This window comes from Solea senegalensis, linkage group LG4 (genome assembly GCF_019176455.1).
Source record: "Solea senegalensis isolate Sse05_10M linkage group LG4, IFAPA_SoseM_1, whole genome shotgun sequence".
In the NCBI taxonomy this organism is placed as follows: domain Eukaryota; kingdom Metazoa; phylum Chordata; class Actinopteri; order Pleuronectiformes; family Soleidae; genus Solea; species Solea senegalensis.
This window is the reverse complement of record NC_058024.1, coordinates 14,695,020-14,713,441: the sequence shown is the minus strand read 5'-3', so window position 1 is coordinate 14,713,441 and position 18,422 is coordinate 14,695,020. Positions and strand designations below refer to the sequence as shown.

The following is an 18,422-nucleotide window of genomic DNA, read 5'->3' as shown; positions in this document are numbered from 1 at the left end:
GGCTCACTAGAGTGGTCTCAAACTCAGGAGACCTGGCGACCGCTAAAGGTCTGGTCTGGTCAGGATTTGTGACAATATTTCACAGAACTTCAAAATAAAAGTGTGGAACGATTACCCTTCTGACTTAGCTCTCAAACCAACAGCACTAAGTGGCCTCATGATGGCTGATAATGTGAAAATAGGTATGGTGTATGAATATGCAGTAAACTGCAATAAACAACAAATATCCATGAGTTTCATCCAATGACTGTTGTGTGTGAAACAGTGTCAAAATAAAGACATTAAATACAGATTTTAACACAACTTAAGTGTGATGTTGGTCATCTGTACATTCCTGACTCTACATGTCATTACATCTTGGTAAAAGACCAAAGGCCGCTTCACTTATCTTAGTCAAGTCACATGACAATCATCAAATCAAATCACATCAAATGTGTCTACCGCCAAATTACATAATCATTTATCTCAAGGCATTTTTCATAGTAGTGTCAGTGGCGAGAAAAAAACCCTCTATTTTCACAGGAAGAAACATAACCAAATAAGTTGTATAATCTGTCAGAGTAGTTGTAAAGTTGTTATATGTTTATAGTCCTATAGTGTTATTCATACTAACATCAGCTTCAGGACAGTATCATTTGCTGACACAAACAAGTGTTGTGTAATCATGTTTCTACCATCATGCACTACAACCCTCCAGAGCAAGCATTTGTGCTATACACTAAACAGGCTTTAAAACTGGATTAAAAACGGCGGTAGAGCATCTTTTTTCCCCTCAATTATTTGATAATAAATATGACACAATCATAATCAGTAACTTGAGTCTGAATGTCTGATGCACAGTGTGTGGACATCATTACCCATAACGCTTTGGAAAAAGGGTGTATGGTCTGTCTACAGCTTTGTTCCAGGGCAAGAAACCACAATACACACACGATACCAGACAAATTGTTATAAGAGCTATTGTCAAAGTTTCTGGGGCAAAAGTGTTTGTGTTCTACATCCCTTTCTAATGAGATCATTGTTAGTTTTAGTAGTATTTTAACTCCATTTAAGCATTGGTGGCAGTTTTGTTATAGCTGACAGGTACATACCAATATCTCCATGTGTAAGTATCTGTCCATACTGACATCTGTTTTATTGTGTTTTGTGTCTGACTCTCTTTTCAGGAATTTTGCTTTGTATTTTTTTGTGTGTGTTTGGTTGTTTTACAGCGCACAGGCAGTAGTTGCCAATGTCGGAATGACAAAATTGACCTTATGCTGAAAGGTGTTTTTGATAAAGGTATTGAAATGATAATTACAACAAAAACATTGACAACCGGTGTTCAGTGAACCCTAACCCTGAGATTTTATATCTTAAATTGCCAGATTGAATCAGTAACATAGGCAGAATGCCACAGCCTACAGGACAACAGAAATGCCTCTTAACTTTCATCCTGATTCACCTAATGGCAACATTCCCTCACAACTCAATCATTGTGTTTCAGAGAGGATCAGAAAGTGAACACCGATGAATGTCCTCTCAGCCAGGGACATGAATATCTGGAACTAGACAAAGCAGCACACAAGCCCCTGAGGAATGAACGCTCGTCTTTTCACAGCCTGCTGATAGTTCTGTTGAACTGTTTACTGACAGGAAGGGTGAGGTTAAGTTCCAATGAGCACACCACACATACACACCTATATATGTAACTTTATCGGTCTGCCTGTTGAGTCACGCGTACACACAAACACCCATGGTCCAGGTGTAAAAATTAACCCCATGGCGTCATCATAAGAATAAGGTATTCAAGATTGTGAGGTGTGAAGAAGCTTTTATAGAGGCCTTAAATATTCAAGGTGATTGGTTGTTTTACTACTGCTGTGTATAAAAGTGTGATTTACCAACAGCATTTCTTTTGCAGCATGATTTTGGTAACCTTCAGTTGATCACAGATTACTTTACTTGAAAAATGACTTCTGGCTGTGGCCACACCTCAACAGAGTCAGGCAGTACAACAGGTTCTGACAGCACAGTGACTGCTGCTGATTGAAAACAACACAGAGCTCAAATCCCTCATGTGTGGCTTAACAACTCAGCTACATGAGAGCGTTAACAATTTTTTAGAGGGATTTTCTAATTCATCAAATTAAATCTGAAGTCATAGATTTTTGTCTCCCTACTCAAACGTGTCACATGCTTCAGACATGGTCTAAATCTAGACTATTTAGAATGTGACTGTCAGATCTGGTTGAAACATGTGCCACTTTGAGGCAGCAAATCTTTTTATGACTTGGATCTACTCAGTGTGGGTGGGCTCCATGTTGGGCCCACTTATGAGGTAACCCTGCTTCTGCAACGCATTTACATGACATAAAAAAAAAAATCCAGATTATTCTGTTGATTTACAAATGCACGTATACATTCAATCTGACCCAAAATGGCCAAGACACCCTGTGCATGCGCCACCATTCCAGCTCCTGGGCTGTGACCCAGAAATAAGAGGACAAGCTGGTAAATAGTTGACGGTGAGAAAAACAGGGCCAAACCAGGCCATTCAATTTTTGGACTGATAGAGATTTTGTGCTCTGCCAGCTCAAATAATTTAATATCTTGAAGTTTAAGCAGTGTGAGACGTGGCAAAAATCACGTTCGTAGCAACACCTCTGTTGTATTTCCACTGATATCCCTTGCATTTCAACACAGCAAAGTCGGCACCTCACACACTGGTGCCCTTAGTAAGTCGCCTGGCAAGTTTGAAGCCTATCAATCTGTTGGATAGCCATGCAATTAACACACAGACAGACATGCATGGAACCATTCTGGCTTGTTTCCACTTGTGCAAGGCACCATGGCATGGGCCTCCACAGATGGTCTGCAACCTATGCTGCTAAGTTAGCAGACAGTTAACTAACTTGGACCTAACTGGCTTAATGACATTAACTAAGCAACAAATAACAGGGATAGGCCCAAACAAATGAAATTAAACAGCCTTTTGTACACAAACACTGCGGCTAACAAGAAGCACCATGGTAACATAGGGCGGAGCATTATCACACTCCAACATGAAGTAATCAAAGTAGATGAATGACATGACAACTGACCTAGGGATCTCATTGAGGTTTTTGTGTGTGTATGCATTTGATCTGCCATCAATAAAATGCACTTGTGTTCCTTGTTCTTAGTGTAAACCAGTGTCATAACCCCACCGCCACCACCACCACTGCCACCACCGCCGCCACCGCCGCCGCAGTCTACTCTATTGACAACAATGACATGAAGAAACTAAGCTAAACCACATGACACCGTAGCCACTGTTTGCCTGATAACGCATAAACACGCCACCAAAGTTGAGCATTTGCCTAATCAACATGGCAACGATGATACCAATGGTACTACAGTCAGGTCAAGATCCCTGGTCATATACATTTGATTTTTAATCCAAGATGAAGAGTCTGTGGTAAAGCATAAGCTAATAAACTAAAAAGAAAACAATCTGAAGGTAAAACAGTGACGATGAGATGCATCTCCTGTCCAAATAAATCCTAAAAAGATATACATTTCATCCCATGTTGGACAAAATACTGCTTTAAAAATAACTCATATATCCGCTGATTTGCATTTCATTTGTGTTCAGTAAAGCCTTTAGGTCATTATCTGGTGCTCAGATATCATCAGGGTGAGAGACATTACACTCCCTGTATTCTTTGTCTCCCTGTCATCTGGGGTCATTTTGAAATGACACTTGTCGTAAAGTGAGGTAGTTGGACAGGAATCACGAAACAGCTTTGAAGAAGGCGTGCTAGGACAGGACATCAGAGAGTCTGAGTCCAAGCTCCACAATGCCCCAGAGGAACAGTCAGTATGAGGGAACACGAGGTGCCCACCAGAGAAAAACACACAAATGTAGCACATCTCAACCACTCATGTCACACTTACCTGTCATTATGTCAGTTACAGTGTGCCAACTCCTGAACACCCTGGACCACATACCTGAGTAAATAAAGCTTCTAAACAAAATTCTGACCACATGCATTGTGGTTCTTTAGAAAAACACCAGAGCTTTGTCATAAACCGCGTGCTGTAAATACCTACAACATGAAAATTCATGGCACCAAAACAACCTTTATAATTTGCTGACATGTCTTCCCTCCATTTCATGTGCAGCTGACATGTTCCACCTCTGACGGCAGCCTCATCTTATCTACAATCTTCAAAGTAGCTCACAGCTACTGCGCAAACACACCTGACATGTTAAAATGCACTTAAGCTGCACACTGACTACCTGTACAATAACCAGTAGACTCAAAGTCTATGTAGTGACCCAAGAATCCTGAACAAAAACAATGCATTAAACCAAGAAGCGGCAAGCTCAAGTTATAGTCAGATATGTTAAACTGATATAACTTAAACAGATAGTTTGGGTTTTATGAAGTGTGACACATAAGCCGTGTTTCCACCAAATGACACGGTTTGGTTTGGTACGGAACGTAATTTTTTAGCATTTCGACTAGGAATAGTACAAAATAACCGTTCCATTACTGACATCCTTCCAAAGAGGTACCAGGGTCAAATGATGCGGTACAGTCAGATAAATGTCACTCCCTTGCGACTCATGTTTCATCAAATGCCCGCAGACTATTTTTACACAAAGACAGGAAAAAAATTAGCTGCCGGATGTCCTCTATTGTTGTTTGTTGTGATGTTGTCCCATTAAATGTTGTTGTTCACTGTCGACGCACGTATGTTCCGATGTCTACTCTATCTCGCTGACGCAGCCATCGGGCACAGCCTACAGCCCGCCTACCAGGTAAAAGTACTGTTCTCAGTCGAAACGCGAGCCTGACCCAGGGTTTTACCATTCCAAACCATACAGTGATGTACCAAACCATAACATAATGGAAACATATAGCCCGGCTATTGTCTGCGCTGACTGTTACGTGAGTCACCTGTACCAAGAACCAGTCTGAAAAGCGGAGGCTTGCTCTCACTAAAAACATGCCTGACTCACAATAAAAGTTAGAAAATGACTAAAGACAAAAATGAAATAAATTGTCGCCCATGAAGTCAAACAGGTCACAGCCTGATGTGAACCTCACTAATAAAATCCCAACCAGTTCTGTTTGTCTAGTTCTGTTAAACTGAGAGAGGGCAAGGTTCAGGTCGGACAGAAAAGCACAAACTAAACAAATGAACGTTAAACAATAAAAAACAGGGGGGAAAGCACCAGGACAGTCATAAAAAGTCATAGTCTTGCTTAAATATTTCTTTTAAAGTCTTAAAACATATTGATTTTTATATTTATTTTAAAAGCTATTTCCAGATACAGATGTGAGTTTGATATAAACCTATTTTTTGTGCTGGATGTAAGTAAATACAAGTAAATACAATGTTTATGGGAAAGGATTTTCTGTCACTATCAGTCACTGGTGACCATAAAATCACCTCGTCAGACGAACTTTGAATCAAAGTGTTTTATATTTGTCCTTCTTTCAAGTTGTGTCCTATATCTATTTTAATTCTTTCTTTGTTTCTTTTGTTGTCCACTACATTTAAAGCTTCACTCAATATGACACATTTGATTCTGTACTTTTCCATTATGATGACAAATATGTATAAAATCATTATAATGTTGGTATTAAACACTTCAGTCGACAAGCTGATTGCTACATGAGTTGCGTTCTGTCATCATACTGGACAGTAAACAGTACTGAGTGTCCACTTGCCAAAGCCAACAAGAAGCACCCTAACCCTTGGCAAACAGTCCAAGCCTTGGCACTGAATATATTTGCTCAGGCTATCTCCACTGCAGGTGTGTGTATGTGAGTGTTTGTGGAAAACGCACACGCTGGGTACATGGACTGGACTTTGCACCGGAGCTTGCACCGAAGAGCGCTACAGAGTGGACTAAATGTTCTAAAAGAGAAGAAAACTGATTATGATGAACAGTGATTGCAGAAAGAGCAGGGGGACACAAAGTGAGAGATAAGAGAGGAAGATGGGGACAGAGTTGCAGATAGAGCTGTCACAGTGTGTGTGTGTGTGTGTGTGTGTGTTTGATGCTGAAGCTGAAAGAAAAACAAGGCAAACTTTCCATCTTACATAAAGATTCACTCAGCAGATTTGGACCGAGCTAGCCTAGATTAAATCCTCATAGTCTCATCTTTATTCAGTCCTGACAAACAGTTCTGTCAGGTGGCTGCATGCTGCCACAGAAGATCTGTTCTTTCCAGCTGTCAATGTCACTGTGTCAGGATGTGAGGAAACAACCCCGATCAGTTTGACAGTCAGGCTATTTTTGGTCTTTAATTGTCATTACCACAAACCAAAACATATTTTAAGAGCAGCAATGCATATGTTCTGAGAAGTCCCATCATCACTGCAGATGCAAATCCATGCTGCAAACCTCTGATATCACACAGCCGATATATATGAAGAGCCTCCTGTTCCATCTCTACATAAACATGAACCCGTCATGCAATCATCCTCATCAGTCACAGCACTTTCTTACTTCCCTCGTTCTTAGCATCTTTCAAAATGAATCTGTCTTGGGGAATTGATCTCTATCCAAGAGGATGGTTGTGTGTAATATAAGAGAAACTGACACAACTGAGACATCGGTAACACAGTTTACACACTATTGACACCAACAACACGAAGCATCAGAATCGTACAGTACATCCCAATCGAAGATCCACCAACCCTGAACTGTGACAAGGCTCCTGTCCCCATGGGGGTCATAAATAACATTATGCAACGCAGCCACGAACCCAGTCAGCTTCAATCAATCACACAGAGCCAAAGCAACACCCCTCTATAAGCCACAGTGGTGCAACCACGGAACAAGTTCAAACATCAGTAAATCCTGCTTTTGCAGAAAGCAGTCACATTTCACAGCAAGTATTGTTTAAGAATCAGAGGAGTGGAGGAGCTGCTTTGAGACTTTTTCCACTGAATTGCTCCTTTGTTTCTTTTATTTAAATGGATCTTGTGCTGCAGGAAAAACCCCTGCTATGTTTGTTTAATCGTAAAGCTTTCTTCAAAATACGAAACTTCTAACTCACAGTATTTGTAAATGAATTGACCTTTTCCTCCTTATGTACAATGTATGTCCCACTGCATGAAACACAGTTACACATAGAGCCCCCCAGCATCCAGTTGCCCTTCTGCATGATGCTACTAACCTTAAAGGCAAATTTACGGGTGATGTTGTCTGAGGGATCCACTCCCCTGATCCGGAAACTGAGCAGCGGCAAACTCCCTAACACAGAGTCCTCCTTCTCATCTGGAAAGAGGGAAAATGAAGAATCAGAGAAACCTTGTTATTAACAGCATACGCTGGTTCATTCAACCTGCTGCATAAAAGACAGAGGAGGACGTTAAGAGTCCAGACATGTGAGTGGAATCAGAGCTGCTCTCCACTCAGCACACTCTCCGCTCCCACAGTGACAGCTTCCTAGAATAGATACCATTATGGTCCGAGGGTCCCTGTGATAAGCAGTGGTGATGGGGCAAACACACACACACACACACATAGACACAACAGGATCCAGTGGTGATAAATAAAGGCGCTGTAGGAGAGGAGAACAGAGTCTGAATAAATAATAGAAGGAGGCATGAAAATTTCAGCAGTTCCTACCGCTTATTTCCCAAACGTAGCTCTGCACCAGCACTCGCTCTGCCACTGACTGAGTGTGTGATTTTATGGGTGGGTGTGTGTGAAAAAGAGAAAAAGAGAGAGAGCAAATGAGGGCAATGGAGCAAAGAGAGAGAGAGAGAGAGAGAGAGAGAGGAGGAATCAGTGTGTATGATTGCACAAGCCCTCCCCCTCTCTCTCTCTCTCTCTCTCTCTCTCTCTCTCTCTCTCTCTCCCTCTCTCTCTCTATCTGTGTGTGTTTGTGAGTGTGTGAGACAGAGAAAGCACGCGTGTGTTTGCGTGCGATAATGATCAGCCCATGTGACTCAGTGTTGCAGGAATCTCGGCCTCCAGCCAACTATACCTGCTGCTTGTCTGCACCAGTGAGACACACACACACAAAGGGACAGCAGGTAAACACACTCATACCTCTCTCTCTCTCTCTCTCTCTCTCTCCCTTTGCTCAAATCTCCTACACACTGAACGATTATCTGACTGAAATAATAAAGAAGGTGAATTTAGTTATTTATTTATTATTATTTATTCTTTCTTTTTTTTTAAGGCAAGCCAGGAAGTATGGACCAAAATTTAAGGTGATGTGCTAAAGTCCTTACTGTATTAAGGTGAAATGACCAACAAAAAGTTCTCAAATCAGGGAAATGTCTGCCTCTACTTTTACTTTTGTGAGTTTAGTGGCAGGTAACTTTTTTAAGGGTTTTCCCACTTTCTTTTTAATCTGCCTCCTCAAGATTTTACTTAAACAATTAACCTGCCTAACATTATTAAATCTCTCTCTCTCCATTTTGTGTCACACACACACACACACACACACAAATAGGCACCACATGATCAGAGATTTGAAGACTCGGGCTGGGTAAACTGTTCAGAACACTGAGTAATCAAAGTTTGAGCCCTCAATAGGTTGGTGATTTGGGTTTGGTTGGTGGATGTTACATTACTTTGTTGACAAGGAATCGTAACCATTTATATCAGTACAGATTTTGACGTGTGATTTGAAACACAGACCCGGCAGAGTGGGAAGCACTGTAATTAATTAATTAATTAATTAATTAACTAATTAATTAATTAAATTGTTTTCACGTATAAAATATAGGGGCATACTGAATGCTGGAATACAATTTTTTTTTTAAAACTAAAACATCAGTATTAAACACATTGATGTAAGTACAAGCTTTGCCCTGGAAGATTTAGAGACAGCCCAATAAAACAATCCTGACAACAAAAGTCCTGCACTTTTTCTCCTCCCCTTGTGCCCATGTTTTGGCCCTTGGTCCTCACTGGCATAGCAATGGCAGTGGTAAATTGCACTGTCACACATTCCTCCCTCTATCGCTCCCTGTCTCTAAGCCTTCAATGCCTAAACACAGCTGGGCCAGCAGACAGAGAGGAGAAGCTGGAACAAAACAGACGTGTTTGGAATAAACAGAGAAGCTCCTGGCTCAGAGGGCAAAACTGTCAGAATAAGACAGGTACGAAAAGGGAAGCAATTGCACCTATAATCGTCATATTTGTTATTACAGGTTTGTAAAAGGAGCACAACTTGAACATGGATTGTTTTCCATATGAAAACAAATGGGACAAAGAAATGTGTCTCACAGCAACACAGACAAAGAAATAGTGCAGCACTTAATCTTGAAGGGACAGTTTTGCTGGCTGTTCCACTCAGCATGTTTTCTTTGACTGACTTTGTCACTGGAATCCTGCCAACAGCTCAGATGTAGAAGATGAACAGGGGTAACCTAACCTAATTGTGGTCATACGTTCATTGTCTTACTGCTATGAGGGACACGGCGTGCGCTGGAGCCGATCCCACATGACCTGACGTAGGGTAAAAGTCAGGGTTCACCCGGGACAGGTCACCAGTCCTTTGCAAACATATAGAGATGAACAACCATTCACACTCGTACCTACAGTCAATTTAGATTGTCCAACTAACCTCTGCATGTTTTATGACTGTGGGAGGAAACCAGATAGTCCAGAGAAAACCTCCCCCCACACACACACACCTTCTTGCTGTGAGGCTATAGTGCTAGCCACGTGCACCACCGCGTAGCACATCGATGTGGTCAACTCTTAACTACCATTGATCGTTCAATGGGAAGAAAATACATGATGCAAATTTGATTTCAAAGGTGATTGGTTACTGAAATGATACATTTTATCTTAAAATGTTTTAAATACAGTTCAGCTTTGACTTGACCTATGAATTTAAATCTGGTCAAGGTTTGTGTGCAAAACCAACACTAATAACACTAACTGTGACATGATGTCTAAAGATTTGGGGTGTAACATTCAGGAGTGGCAGAAATTGATAATAAACAGTTTGGTTTGTGTAGCCTAAGAGAACTTTTCTATCTACTGCAAGGGCCTTGATCACCATCTGCATCGCCATGTTTCTACAGCAGTCCAAACACATGTGCCTTTTTGCACTTTGAAGCAGAAGTTTTCTTACTCTTACTTCACAAAAGAAAATAATTGGCTCTGCACACGTTAACCTGATGCATAAACAAAAAAAAAAAGAGGAGCAGAGAGTGGGAGTGTGGAGAGAGTTGTTAAGAGTGTTTACATCCTTTGTGGCATGCAAAGGTCACTGTAGGTCCCCTGAAGGCCCTGGGAAAGAAATGAGTGATCAAAGGACAACATTTGAATAAGGCAGTGTCAAGTGCTGCCAAAATGCGTTATGGAGACAAGCCTAACACTGACCTAAAAAACAAGAAATAGTGGCTTGTGTGGTCACAGGGACCTTGACCTTTGACCACAAGAAAATGTAATGCCAAATTTGTGAGATTTTGTCCTAAGGCATTCTGGGATATTGTGTTAAAAAGAGCACAAATATATTCTACAAGGTGACATTGACATTGTGGCAATATACAGGATGTACAGTCCAGCCAGTTAGGCTTTGTGTGTAGGCTGTTAAATCGTCATTTATGGCCTTGAAAAGTGCACCGTCGGCAAATGTTTGACACAACCAGGTGAAGTATGAACAGTCTCAACCGGCTGAACACACTGTAAAACATTTCACAGCAGTAAAGAACACTGAAGGAACCTGCAGAAGCAACCAACATGGCCTGTGATCCAGTGAGCACAAAAAGAGACACAATCACCCATTTAGGAAGGTTTAGTTCAAACCTCAGCGCCTTGGCAGCTCCACTGTCATGAGCATGAATCAGTCATCAGTATGTCTATGAGCTAATTAAATCAGTATACTCACTCCTCTCATGCTGGTAAAACGCTGTGTATTGTGTAAAAACATTGGTGCCAATAGACTGGACCTCAGAATGAAGCACAAACCTTTGTAGTAGAACAGACATCTGTCAGTGAGGACGAACCATCGCTTGTTCCACTGTTTCACACCACTGCTGGCCTGTCAGAACACACAACACATCATTTAAAAACAACAACATCTTCTTGTTTCATGTCTGGGGCTGTGGCTCAGGAGGGAGAGGACGTCAAACCACTGACACTGCAATGCAACCAAGACACATCACAGACCAGATTCAGAGACGACGTAAGATGCTTGTGGCTGCATTCTTTAAGCAGTGTGAATAAAAATGTGTCCTGGGCCATAATGAGCTAAAAATACTTTTACACTTCATGCTTTCCATACACGGTCCCTTTTTTGACATATGCCAATGACGGTGACATGGTGAAAAACAAGTATTTGAAGAACAATTTCAAGAGGAGGAAGCGACGGTGGTTGCTTGTAACAAAAACACAGCAAAATGAACATAGAACCATCTTAGAAAGGGTTTTACCTGCTTGTACAGCCATCCCTTTTTGGTCACCTCTGCTTTGGGATTCCTGCGCATCGAGTTGGAGCGCTTGCCGAACATAGCCACCTTTCTGGGAGTTCGAGACATCTGCAGGTCAGCAGAGATATGGAAGGAGATGAGGATAATTCAATTCACTTATTTATTAAATCTATCCATATGTCTGTGTGTGTACTTACCCGTGGGGTGAGCTTCTGGGCATCTGGAGACAGGTCTGACACCATATTGGCACTTTTGGAATGGGTGATCCTTTCAGCAGTAGTATTCACCTTTCCATTCATATCCAAATTACAGTTGCTGGACAGAAAAGCAAAAATGTTTCTTGTCACTTACGAACCAATCCCATTTCTCATTTTTGCCTCTTGTGTGTGTGTAGTTTTTGACCTTTTGTCTGGGCCCCACAAACTTTAAAAAACTTGTTCAGTGTTAGGACCTGATCTTAGGGTTAGGGTTAGAATTGGGTTTAGGTCATGGTTAGGGTAAGAGTGAGGGTGTGGGTTAGGCACTTAGTTGTGATGGTTAAGGTTAGGGTAAGGGCCTATAGGGAATGCATTATGTGTAGGATGTGTTGGATGTTACAATAACAGGACATGATCATTTGAAAAACATTGACAAAGCTGAACATGATAATAATGGTAACAGAAAACATAAATGTGTGCGTCACTTGTTACAACCCCAGGGTCGTGCCGTCCTTCACCTTGTCAGGATGTGTCTGCATGTGAGTGCGTGATGGGTTGCAGGTGTGTTTGTTTGATTGATTGACATGTTTGAGTGTCTCGGTGGTTCCTGGGAGCTGATTGGTCATGTACAGGAGGTTCCAGCATAAAAGAACCATTTCCTGCTTGTTTTTTTCATAATCCTTTAAAATAAAAAAAGAGTTGGAAACCTGGTTTTCCCTTAGACTTAGCTGTAACACACTGCTGGTAAATTCAGATCATAGTGATAGACTTACTGCAGATGAGAGTGTATTGTTGTATGCTCTTCCAGCTGGATCAGACTCACTGCAGGTCCAGCTGGTCCACTGGGGTCATGTTGACTGCAAACAGAAAAATGCACACCAATCAACACAAGCTGTAAAATGGCACATCTATTTAATCTTTTTTTCACTTTAAAAAGAGGACCCTCAAATAAGTGGGCCTACCCATAACTCACAGGTTCAGGTTGTGTCGTGGTTGGATTAAAGGGTGACAAAGTTTTCAATGCAGTAAAGATTGTGCCATGTAGGCCATTTGGACATATGCAATATGATGCTGTGATACCTGAAGCCATGTCAGAAAACACCACAGACTACTTCATCTACTTGAGTTGAAAGCTGCTTTCCCACACTCAACCACATCCCACTCATACTCTGTGAAATCAGCATTCATAAAACATAGAAGCTTAATTGCCACTTTTGCAAATGTGCTAAATCTAAACTGGTGAACAAATTCCTGTGTAGATTCTCATTCATCATCCAGATCACAGTTATCCAAAAGTCACTGAATGAGTACCAGCATCTTCAGTTATAAACTGAACTGAACTTAATCCAGATGTTACTGATCCAATGAGTTTTTGATAAACTTGCATAGTTTTCTGGAATTCTGGAGAGATGCTGGAGTAGCAAATGCATTAGGTTTTGACAGTTTCATTTTGGACCGAATATAAATACTCTGAGGCAAAAATATTTAGCTGAGAGATGACTTTTGGTACAGCATAATTGTAATATAAACACTATCTCTTGATATGGAAATGTGCCAGTGTGGAATATGAATGTGCGTGAGCTCTGTTTGGGGGAGGGGCATCATTATTGACTTGGGAACCACAAGGAGAAACCTGAGATGCATTTACTACCAGTCCCAGCGTAAATCTATCTATCTATCTATCTATCTATCTATCTATCTATCTATCTATCTATCTATCTATCTATCTATCTATCTATCTATCCATACTTGGCAAATAATTGAGTGTAGATGACGTGTGTCCTGGTTATGCATCAAGTGTCTCTGAGTGGGACACAGATCTGTTAGGACGATGGTTCCTGCCTGCTCACAGATAACCTATAAACCTACATAGAAGAAATAGCAGAAACTAGGTGGAAGGATCCACGTGTGCTGCATCTGCTGGAGGACAAACAGGACAGTAGCACATTTCTGTGGCTCATGGCTCAGTATAAGTGTGTCACCTCAGACAGTCAGCATACTCAACCATGTCTCTGACAGGCGATAAAGCACACATCAGAGGAGGTGACACTAAGAATACCAGTTGTTTCATCAATCTAAATACATGAAAGACACCTTTGCTGTTGTCTGGTAAAATCCCCAATAAGTAGTTTGTTCAGTAGTGAGCTATGTCCAAAAAAGCTTGAACAATTTCAATTTCAGTTTCTAAGTCCAGATTGAAGAATTTCCTCTTCAACTGAACAATTCAAAAAGTGCAATCATCCTGTAGCTGTGAACTTTTCCCATTTACTTGCCCTACTCACTTTACTTATCTGTAGAGTGAATGGCATACATTAAGTCTATATCCTTAATATTTTATGTTCCTATTTTGCCCATTTTTCAATTCTTATTTAAAATTGTGGCACATGTGTCCCCCTCTTTGCTGTAACAAGTGAAATTCTCCTGTGAGAGATTGATACAATCTTGTCCTGAAAGCTTTTCATTGGAGAAATGTAACATCTGTCCACGTTTCAGTTTGTTTTGTGTGTGAAGCATTCAACCACTTTTCAAGGGGGTTTCCTCAGGGGAACCACAACTTTAGTCACATCAGTTGATAGTAAAACAAACAATTTGCTGAGAAAGGGGTAAGGTGAAAAAGCTCAACCAAGTTGCTTTTATTTTCAACTGCCTTGACAGTAAAGATCCATACATCCATACATCCCACAGGTCATTATACAAAATGGTCATACCATTCCATTTTGAAAAGTGAAGCCTAGGAAGTAAGTAGCAGTTACCCACCAGGGGGCGACTCCACTGGTTGCAAAAAGAACTCTGAATGGAAGTCTATAGGAAAATTTCTTTACTTCTCACTTGTAGAACATCAGTAAACATTGGTCTGATCTCATGTTTCAAGTATGCTTCAATTAGTACATGATGTCAATTTTGCAAATTATGTTCCCATTTAGAGGAAAAAATAGATGATAAAGCATGACATAAATGAGTAAACACCAGTATGAATGACATCTATCGCCCAATGGGAGCCTGGTTGCAGGTTATGCCAGTGAAACAACATACAAAGTTTGTTTTGCAACCAGAAAATTATGGCCAATTTTGGGGTTTAAGGGTTAATGATCCATCCATCCATCCAGCATCCATCCATCATCCATCCATCATAGTGGGAGCTGAAGTGAGAGGTTGTACTTGATTGCACTTGGTTGTACTTGTTTATTTAAAATATTGTTTTGCTTTTTGACTTTATTGTATATGTGATTATTAGAGTTCAGAAGGACCCAAACTTGGCTGAACTTCTACACAAACAAATACACATAATTACACCAACAGAGAATGAGTGGAAGACAACAGTACGTATACTAGTCCAGTCCCTGTTCCTGTGACTGACATGTGCTGTGCAGTTGTTATTCGTTGCTGTTTGGCATCTGTAATGTTGCATCGCTGTCTCCCTTAGCCTTTTCCATTGACTTAACCTTACCCCAAAATGACAAACGAGAGAGGAACGTTTAACCCTGACACGCACACAGAATCAGGACAACATATCCAACAATTCCTGTTTGATTCCTACACTGATACACACCTCTCCCCCTCTCTCTGCTTCACTACATAAAGAACATTCTTTATCCATACATACATAGCAGGGCTTATAGCTTCCGACTGGCACTGCATTGCAGTCATTTCTGACCTCCAAGCTCGTGGTCGTCTACTGCTCCATCAGCCTCTCCCCCTCCCCTCCTCCCTTCCTTGTTCCTAACCTGGCCCCACATGTCACTTCCTCCTCTCTGTCACCACATACCTGACTCTCCTGTCCACACGGAACTTCAACATCCTTCCCTGGATCAGTCATGTACCAACAGTGCAGGAGAAGGTGAAAACAGACGGACAGATGTAAAGATGGAGAGATAAACAGAGAGGTGGAGAGCAGCTGGACAGATGGAGGGGAGGTGGGAGACAAACACCACTGTCCCCTTCTCTCTCCTACAGACTGCATGCTTCTCTCTGCCTGTTTCCCCACCTGTCTCACCCCCTATTTCTCTCCCTCTCTCTCTCTCACTCTCTCTCTCACTCACTTACGCACACACTCACACACACAGTTACTGCCTCCTGGATGAGAACTGCAACACTCAGCTTATTCAGTTGCCTCAGTGTGGTTGATGTACATTTAATCTCTGTCATGGTCTCTCTCTATCTTGATCTCATTTTCTGGCAATCTCTCTCTCTCTCTCTCGTTATAAATGAATCTCCAAATAATAATCTTAATCTTAATAATTTTAATAATCTTAATCTGAACTGTGTCTTGATTTTGTTGTTTCACAGCATCGCTGTAACTTAAACGCAGTTCCTATATCATTTTAAAAATCCATTTCCACCATATGCTCCTCTTTGGAATAGAAGAAAATAAGACAGGAAAATAAACAAACAAACAGAAACATTTCTTGACACAGATATTGCAAATTCAATAGCTCATGCATGATCCTGCAAACATGTGGGGGCTTTAAGATGCAAGTGTCAAGGTCAGCATTCAATGTAGCTCCAGTCGAAGCCCCTGAGCCCTGAGCTTTGCAGAATTCACATATTAACATGTCGTGCTGCCAACATTAACCCGAGGGGCTGTTTTCTGGCTCTGTTCCTCACAGTTCACTCTCCCCTGTGTCCTATTACACTCTACTTAAGAAGTGGTCAGAAAAAATCCATATAATATGATGCAACAGATTGAAGGGTATAAAAATGTGTATTAATTGATAATAGTGTAGTGACTTAACCTTTAACCATCAATGCCCTTTTAATTTTAATCACTAAAATATATACTTGCCCGGTTTATCTTTTCCCAAATGTTCAAAGTTGTCTAGATCCAGTGTGAGTCATGAAGGCATGAAAATGATGCTGTGTTGTATTTGATAATATAAATGTAAAATTAACTAGATAGTACACCACTGTAAAAAGCTGAGAGCAGCAGAGAGAAATAGTATTGGCGTAATAAGTAATGAATAATAATGTAATACACATCAATAATAGAAGATAAGTTCAAAGTTGCATTTAATTCACCTTTCACAATTATTAAATGTGACAACAGATGCTATGCACTGAGGCAGACGACTGTTATATAAGACTGAAATATACAGTTCTTGTTGTTTTTAATGCATGACGATTGTGCATTGTACAATCATGATTGTGCACCATGTAGCTCCTGTAATGTATCTCCTAATTTAACTGCATTAATTCATGACAATGAAGGAGTTCTAAGTGAGTATAAGTCCTCGAGGATCCTAACTCTTCAGAGCAGAAGTAAGAAATGGACCACACATTCACAGACTGAAGAATTGAGAAATACGAGAATTTGGCACCATGTGAGGGAGACTGTGAAACTGCAGCAGTTGACGCTGCCTATCTGTGTTTACATTAACAAGTAATCAGATTTCACCACAGGTGGGTTCTTATACAGCCATCCTCTGCCAAGCCAAGCTACGATGATACTCATTTGGCCTCGCAGCACGAGATATCCGCATCCAGTCCTATTGTGTATCTCTGCAGACTCTGAGCTGTGAGAGAGTTGGTTATGGAAGTATTACTCACACACATTTTCTGACATGGATTTTGACTATCGGTCTTATACTTCAACAAAGACAAGAGATTGAAATAGAAGTGCAATTACCACAAGCTACAGGGTCATGAAGCAATATCATTACCAACAAATTCATATGATATGATCATTTTAAGCCTTGACCACCCAGTGGTTATACTGTATGCCTCCACTGACCAACAGTCTACAATATTTTCTTCCAGGATACAAGTACCCCAGTTTTGGGAGTCACTGTTCTAATGTCCAGGAACACATTTGGTGTGGTCACTGCAGCCTTGACCTTTGGCCACCCAAATCTGAACAGGGTTAAAGTATTAACCTGAGATATTTTTAAGATATCGAATTTACACAAATGGGATGTACTGTATGTGCAAATGAACAAATTCTAAAATATAATGCCTCTGACCAAATTAGCGGTTACCATGGATATGTTTACACATATCCTGTCAGGTATGACTGAAGCGTAACAACAACTTTAAATTCAAGAAGAAGCACTGGAGGTTATTTTCAGTGGTTTATGAGCTGTGCAGTTCCTTCACTCTTAAAATATTTATGTTAAAAGTCTTGTTCCTGTGTGTGTGTTTTTTTAGGTTTTCCAATGTTTTGTATTGCTACAAATGTGATGTTTTATGGTCACGTGTATAAAGAAAAATCAAGAAAAAAAAGCAAAGCATCAAATGTGGAGAGTAAAGACCAGGCCAGGAGGACAGTCATGTCTTAGAATATCTTTGAGACTTGAGAGACATTTTAAAATCATATTATTATAATATTTACTCAACTTACTTTGCTCAATTGATTCATAAATCAATTACTCTAAAAATCAGTATAGATTGACTTTATGCTTTAAGCTCAGTGATAACCTACATAATAACATTTCTAGTATGTAATATACAGCATCACGTAATTCTTCAAGAGTCTGAAGGACCAACAAGTCAGTCGCCAACATACTGCATTCATTAGCTAGATGTACAAACCATCATTACTCGATTTCTTTTGACGTTTTTCACATTAACAGAGTTACTGAAGTGAAATGATAAGCATTTGTAACAAGGATCTTCCCCCAGATATACTGTCAAGCATCACGTGGCTCCACTCTATGACTCTGGCTCCACCAGACAGTTCTTTATCAACGTACTGATATGACAAAGACACAGAAGCGGACTTACGGGAACAACACTGCACTTTTCTTCTCTAACGAGGCTGGGAGAGGAGCTCAGGACATATTCTGCATATTCAACATTTAAAGTGAGGAGGAATTGCTGGCCTCAAGTTAATTAGCTGTGGCC

At 40.7% G+C, this 18,422-nt stretch overlaps 1 protein-coding gene across 10 annotated transcripts in view; it reads right to left on the bottom strand.

The window, feature by feature from the left end:
• Positions 1-18,422, bottom strand: part of plekha6 (pleckstrin homology domain containing, family A member 6) — a 54,190-nt gene that overhangs the window by 21,456 nt on the left and 14,312 nt on the right. For all 10 annotated transcript variants that reach the window (XM_044023570.1, XM_044023573.1, XM_044023565.1 and 7 more), the window contains 5 exons: positions 12,359-12,442; positions 11,586-11,703; positions 11,392-11,496; positions 10,928-11,000; positions 7,164-7,264 (listed from right to left, as the gene is read on the bottom strand). In XM_044023570.1, the coding sequence (XP_043879505.1) occupies positions 7,164-7,264; positions 10,928-11,000; positions 11,392-11,496; positions 11,586-11,687 (381 nt within the window). In that variant the 5' untranslated portion in view covers positions 11,688-11,703; positions 12,359-12,442. The remainder of the gene's footprint in view (positions 1-7,163; positions 7,265-10,927; positions 11,001-11,391; positions 11,497-11,585; positions 11,704-12,358; positions 12,443-18,422) is intronic.